The sequence below is a fragment of the Gymnoscopelus microlampas genome (assembly GCF_963454915.1).
Source record: "Gymnoscopelus microlampas genome assembly, chromosome: 3".
Classification (NCBI taxonomy): Eukaryota; Metazoa; Chordata; class Actinopteri; order Myctophiformes; family Myctophidae; genus Gymnoscopelus; species Gymnoscopelus microlampas.
The window spans coordinates 59,423,623-59,431,064 of NC_139940.1; the positions used below are offsets into that span (position 1 = coordinate 59,423,623).

The window sequence follows — 7,442 nt, forward strand, 5'->3', positions numbered from 1 at the left end:
ACTGTACGTCCCATCCTTTCCCCAAGACATTTTCTCGGTCAAAGCAGCGACAACCAAGGGAGCCACAGTCATATTCAAAGAAGGACAGAACAGAGCTCATTCACGAGAACGGTACGACATTTGACATTAAAGACGCACTGAAGTGACATTTTCGGTCATTTTATTTTGAAGGTTCAGCCCGAAACGTTGGCTCAACGACTCTAAACCAATCAGAAGGTCCCATCCCTTCAGGCTATGGGACGTTGGATCTCAATCACTTCAGCCGTGCTGGCACACGGCTAGTGTTTGTTTACAAGTGAGAGAGAGACGGCCAGTGAAGCACGTTTGCTACTACCTGGCTTATTTCGAACCTATAATGTTTTCAGATACATATTTTAGTGTGCAGATGAAGTTTAAAATGAGTAATACACTCATCTTCAATGAGATTCAGAACGGAGTATCTCTGTAATTAAAATCAGCTGTGTTTGAAGAACGTGCAGCTATGGGAATCAAACAGGTGCATGTAATCAAGATTCATTTATATTCGTGAAGGCTGTATTATGTCATCACGCAGCACGTTTTCGTTTACAGGAAGTAATTAAGATTGGCTTTTTAGGGACTTTAGATGTAAAAATTCACAAAAATCATTTTTTTTTCATTTTTTTTTGGCATCTATTGTTAGGTATGCCCATATGATGACCACGGATATGCTCTAAAAGTGTGAAACACATATTTTTCATTTCACTACACCTTTAAGGTGTATGATAGATTGTTTTATTTAAACACAGTTAATGATGAAAATGTTTATGAATTTAATGGGTGTTTTGATATCAAAACATGGCACGAAATTCTAGGTCACTGTAACTACGAAGATGTGTTAAAATTGCAAAATGTCACAGAGGGTATGGCAATTAAAGGCAAAACTGATACATCTAATTTGACATGTGAAGTGTGCACAAAAGGTAAATTTGCTTAGAGCAGGAGCAGAGAGCCAGATGAAAGGGCAAAGGCTGCACTGCAGCTTGTACACACAGATTTGTCTGGACCTATAGATCCTACAGCTAAAGATGGGTTCAGATACACATTAGCTTTTACTGATGACTATTCAGGAGCAGTTTGTTTATTTTTTGAAATCAAAGAGTGACACAGTCAAGGCTACTGAGAAGTACATTGCTGACGTTTCACCTTATGGCAAAATCAAATGTATTAGATCGGATAATGGTACAGAATATACTTATGGTCAATTTCAGTCATTGCTAAGTAAAAATGCCATCAGACATGAGACCTCAGCTCCTTATTCACCCCATCAGAATGGGACAGCTGAGATAAATTGGAGAACATTGTTTGAAATGGCAAGATGCATGCTAATTGAAAGTAACCTACCAAAAGAGTTGTGGACATATGCAGTTATGACTGCTGCTGTCATTCGAAATAGGTGTTTCAACAGACGTGTATACAGACTCCATACTATATGTTGACAGGATAAGAAGCCTAATCTTTCAAAAATGAGAACATTTGGGTCGCCATGCTATGCTTACAAGCAAGACAAGAAAAAGTTGGATTCAAGATGTGAAAAGGGTATTTTTGTAGGCTATGATAAGAACAGCCCTGCTTATTTGGTGTTTTATCCTGACACAGGAAAAGTACTCAAAAATAGGTTGGTCAAATTCATCACCAATAGTGTAATTGAGTCAGACTCAAACAGAGCAGGAAACAGGTGATGAAGATTTCAGTATGAGGACCTACCAACCACCTACCAAAAATTGTAAAGGCAAATGTAATCCCAAAAGAGTCACAGGAAAATGAGACTGAGATTTGTGATAATATTCAGACAGGTGAAGGCCAAAGTAGCCAGAGTACATCTTATCCACAAAGGGAAAGGAAAACTCCTCAATATTTAAATGATTATGAGTGTAAAGTAAAATATGATCACCAATAAGAGCTAACCCTTGATTATTGTTATAGAGTTATTTATGATGTGCCACAAACAGTGAAGGAGGCTATGATATCACCAGATTCTCAATTATGGGCTAAAGCTATGGAGGAGGAAATTGATTCACTGAGAGAAAATGACATTTACTCTGACCACACTGCCAGAAGGTAAACATGCAGTGGGGGGGAGATGGGTTTACACAGTGAAAGAAAAGCCAGTAAAAACATGCAAAGCCAGGTATGTAGCAAAAGGCTATAGTCAAATTTCTGGTATTGATTATAAGGAAACCTTTTCTACAACTGCAAATATGACATCCGTACGTAGTTTAATGCAAATCGCAGTAAAACATGATTTAGAGTTGCATCAAATGGATGTTAAAACAGCATATTTACATGCTCCGATAGATTGTGAGTTGTATATGGAACAACCTGAAGGATTTGAGGTTTATTCAGAGAAGGGGGAGAAACTGGTCTGTAAACTTAACAAATCACTGTATGGTCTGAAACCGTCAGGACGGAATTGGAATAAAATGCTCCATTATTTTCTAAGTGAAAATGGTTTTATTCAAAATCCGGCTAACCATTGTGTTTACAGTGAACTAACATCTAAAGGTGAACAGATTATTTTGATAATCTGGGTTGATGATCTTATCATTGCAGGAAGCAACAGTCAAACAATAAAACATGTAAAATACATTTTGGGAGCCAAATTTAAGATGAAAGATCTTGGCAAACTTAAGAGCTTTCTAGGCATTGATTTCACACAGACAGGTGGTGAAATAAAGATGAACCAGAAAAGGTACATCATGATCAAAGGTTTGACATGTCTGACTGCAAGGCAAGATCGACTCCATGTGAGTATAAACAACAATTTGACAATGAAGGTGAATCTGTTGATCAAAAGAGGTATCGTGAAGTGGTAGGCAGCTTGATCTATGTAATGACATGTTCTAGACCTGATCTAAGTTTTATTGTCAGTAAGTTGTCTCAACACTTATCCGAACCAAAAGAACAGCATATGGTAACAGCGAAACATGTGTTAAGATACTTGAAGGGAACTGTAGACCAGGAGTTGTGTTACAAGAGAAGTGATTCAAAACTAAAACTTGTTGTGACGCTGATTGGGCAGCAGATCAAAATGACAGACGGAACACAACTGGGTACTGTTTTAGTCTATGTCAGACAGGACCTGTTATTTCCTGGAAGTCTAAGAAACAGCCTACAGTTGCTTTATCCACATGTGAAGCAGAATATATGGCATTGGCAGCTGCTACACAGGAAAGTTTTTATCTTGTGCAGTTATTAAAAGGAATGGACAATGGAAATGATTATGCACCAGTAACAATCTTTGAGGACAACCAAGGGGAAATTGCACTATCAAAGAATCCTGTGTGTCGCCAAAGGTGTGTTGACATCAAATATCATTTTGTTCGATCTGCAGTTAGTGATGGAGACATTATTACCGAATACTGTCCAACAACAGAAATGGTTGCTGATATTTTAACCAAACCTGTAACAAAGGTCATGATTGAAAAGTTTGTGTATTTTATTTTTGGTGTGGAAGGTTAAAATGTCTACTGTCGGAGCAATGTTTTTTTCTGTTGAATCTCGCCCACGAGTTTGAGCAGCTAGACTGGGCAGGATTTGATTTGATCTTTATTTATCTTGAACAATTTAAAAGTACAGAAAACTCCATAGATCATCATCTACATCATCACAATTACAAAACATTTGTAAGTCATAAAATATCATATAAAATAAAGAAAATAGTCAATGAAAAAAAAAACATCCATAGTGTGGTATTAATATTGAAAAATCAATACAATGACCACATTTCATCGTGTCATTGCTATTCCTCTAATCAAGTGGTTCTCAACCAGTGGTCCGGGGACCACCAGTGGTCCTTGAGGGGGTTCCAGGTGGTCGCCAGCTATATGATGGAGAGTTGGTAACCAAATGGACCCGTATAGATCTTTAACTTTTGAGAGTGTAAATTGAAACCAAATGGACCCTTATGGGTCCATTTGGTTTCATTTTACGCTCTCAAGAGTTAAATTATTGTTAAACATCTGCATCACTAGATTAAATAATTGTTATTTTGATCGACGTTTGCCTGTTATCTCTCCTAATGGTACCACATCAATACAGCATGGAATTGTGGACAAAATCTCTTATCCAAAGATCACAAAATATTTGGGTCTCTTAAGATGTTGAAAGCCTACTTTCCTTAGTGGGAACACTTGGAGCCCCCCACCTCACGTCTAAAATACACTTTTTGTCCAGAAAAGAAAATATGTAATCAGAAGGAAAAACATTTTAGTTCACTGTCTGCAGTGAAAAAGGTTAAGAGTTTAAAGACGGGGTGCCGTGATTTTCAGTGCCCCCCCCCCCCCCCCCCCCCCCCTAAAACATAATCATCAGGTATTATGGTTATACTAGGAGGAAGGTTTTTTTCAAAAAATGAAATTGTTAAAATTATGTTTTTATGCGGACACCCCTCCAGTTCATTATGTATACCTGGTTCTCACCTTAGCACCTCCTCCACCACCACCTTAGCACCACGCACCTGTCCTAGTCCCTCCTCCTCCTCCTCATGCCCACACCTGTTGTGTTATGATAATGAGGGGGAGGGTATGTTTTTTGGGGGCTCTGTGATGTCACTAAAGGGCTGTTTCTCTATTGGCACGTTTGACCCTCAAGATTTCAGCCTCCAGGAAGAAACTCCAAGTAATCAGAAGACATAAAACACCATAAAACCACCTCCGGGGGGCTTAATGATGTTCTATCAACCTCATAGACACATGAAAAACAGAAAAAGTGCAAAAACATGGCACCAGCTCTTTAAAGGAGTAGTTCATTCAAAAAATCGGTTAGGGTTATCAATTACACACCCCATTCATGGAGATTTTTTTTTTTTTGTCGCATTCCTTTTTTTTGTATCCCTCGATTTTGTAACCCTTTTTTTTCACCCGGTGCCAATTTGCTAAGTGATCCTGGGCACTACACTCCCCCCACCAGCCTAGGGAGGCCAGGGCCGAGCTCATGCCTCCTTCAATGCATGAGAGCCAACTGACCTTCTTGTCACCTGACAGGGGGGAGTTTCCCCGGTTGGACGTAGCGCGTGGAAGGAACACGTTATCCAACCAGTTCTCTTCCCCTCGATCAGGCGCCCCGGCTGACCAGGGGAAGGAAGTATAGTGACCAGGATTACTACATGTTTTTGTGAGGGTATTAACTACCCTAGGAGACAAGGGGAGAACATGCAAACTCCACACAGAGTAGGCCCTTTCGCCAACCCCACCTAGGGTATGGGCGCTGGTGACGCGGAGGAGAAGACACACCCCCAGCCAATAATTTGATGATAATAATAAAGATGCTTATGTATCCGGTAGACACAAAGGAGACATGTGTCTCCTGCTCCTACATTAAATTATTGGCTTCAGAATGCGACAAAAACAAAAAAAATCTCCATGAATTCTAGGCTTCATGGGGTGTGTAATTGATAGACAATGAGATTTTTTTTTGGGTGAACTACTCCTTTAAGAGTTTTGGGGTTAGACTTAGGTTTAGGGTTAGAGTTAGGTTTAGTGTTTCGGGTTTGGGTTTGGGATTACTGGAGCAGACAGTTACACTTGACAATCTTCTCGTTGCCCTTAGGATTCGGGTTTAGGGTTAAGGGCAGTGGTGGAAGAAGTACTCAGATGTTTTACTTGAGTAAAAGTAGAAATACCACAATATAAAAATACTCTGTTACAAGTAAAAGGCCAAAAGTAAAAGTACTAACATGTTTGAAAATAGCAGATCTACAAGCTCACAACGCGTCGCATCACAACACGTTGTGAGCTGTAGATGGTCTATTTTCAAATAGCCTACAGTAGGTATAAAATAGGGCTAAAGTGGTTAAGTATATGTTTTATAATATAATAATTTATATCTGCAAAGTAACTAGTAACTAAAGTTTTCAAATAATTGTATTGGAGTAAAAGTACAACATTTGCCTCCGAGATGTAGTGGAGTAGAAGTAAAAGTACTGAAAACTGGAAACACACCAGTAAAGTAAAAAATACCTCAAATTGTGCAGTACTTGAGTAAATGTACTTTCATTACTTTACACCACTGGTTAAGGGTTAAGGTTCAGAGGTCAGGGGTCAGGGTTACTGCAGCAGACAGTTACACTTGGCACTCTTCTCGTTGCTCTTCAGGCCGAACAGCTGAGTGGCCAAACTCTGGATCAACGTCCAGAAGTTCTCAAAGGAAACGCTCTGACCGCTCTCCACGCCCATCTGCTGCAACAGCTGATTAACACCATCTGCCTGTAACATATAGGAAATATGTATATATTAGTTTATTTAGTTTACTAGTTTAGTTTAATATAGTTTAGTTCAACAGGGGGTCCGAGACCGCCTAGGGGCTCCTCAGAGTTTCTGCCAAATCTTTGTGTGATTGAGTCATTTCACATTAACCGCTTGAATCCTACCCTTTTCTGAGGAAAACTTCAGCCACAGATAGCAGATCTACAAGCTCACAAACGCCTCGCGCTGCAAGGCGTTGTGAACTTGTAGATCGGCTATTTTTGGCAAAGAGGGTTGGTGTAGAGCGGGAAAAAGAGCAGACCAAGTACAGAGTGAAAGGTCAGGTTTACTTAGTATTGAGGGTTTAAGTGGTTAAATGTCTGAAAATGCACATTAAAGGTTCTATGACATTCATTTTCACTTTTTTATTTTTTTATGTTTTTTTGGGGGTTTTATGACCTCAAGTACACCCAAAAAATCTGAACTTTGAACATTCAGTGGATTTTCTGTGGTCTGGGGTTTTCTGAATAATTAGGCTGAAAAGTAATCTGAGCTTGGCCCTTCGACAGTGAGGTCACTGTCGATTAATACCGCCCACTCTCCTCCTCGCCCCTCCCCTATCCTTTCCTTTGGGGGGGCGGAGCAGAGGCGATGATTGACAGGCAAAATCCCTCACCAGCGACACCCGCAGGCAAAGATTTATTTTTTCATTGCAGTTGAAAAGGCTTTAGAAATGTGAGAGAAAAACACCTGCCATGGATCAATGGAGTGGAATGTTTGGTTAAAACCTTCTATACACGTTTGAAGGACCATGACAAAGACTTTTAATGTGTGGTAAAACTGAACGTCATGAAACCTTTAACATGAATCCAATACACTGATATGATGACAGTGCTGTCAAACAAGTCTATCAATCTATCTATGAAATCTATGAAAAAGTTCAATCTGCAACACAATTCTATACACTATGTAGTGGGGGTCCCTGCTTCAGCTCTCTCTCAGCTAAGGGGGAAAATGTTGAAGACCCCTGGTTTAGTTTAGTTCGCTAACATTTTCATATCAAAGACCCCCATTTGAACAGATTTAAGGACCCCCATAACCCGAGGACCCACATAATAACCCCTAGAACCTCCCTGAACACCCTGTAACCCCCTCAGGGACCCTTGGTCTTGTTGCAGGCTGAGAACCACTGGTATAATGCAGTGTAATGTACAGTACAGTGGTGTGGTGGATGGTTCT

At 39.9% G+C, this 7,442-nt stretch overlaps 1 protein-coding gene across 1 annotated transcript in view; it reads right to left on the reverse strand.

Moving 5' to 3' along the window:
- Nucleotides 1-3,549: 3,549 nt before the first annotated feature.
- s100v1 (S100 calcium binding protein V1) overlaps nucleotides 3,550-7,442 on the reverse strand; it is a 7,520-nt gene continuing 3,627 nt past the window's right edge. The window contains exon 3 of the mRNA XM_084048085.1: nucleotides 3,550-6,224. Coding sequence (XP_083904211.1) covers nucleotides 6,066-6,224 — 159 coding nt within the window. The 3' untranslated portion in view covers nucleotides 3,550-6,065. The remainder of the gene's footprint in view (nucleotides 6,225-7,442) is intronic.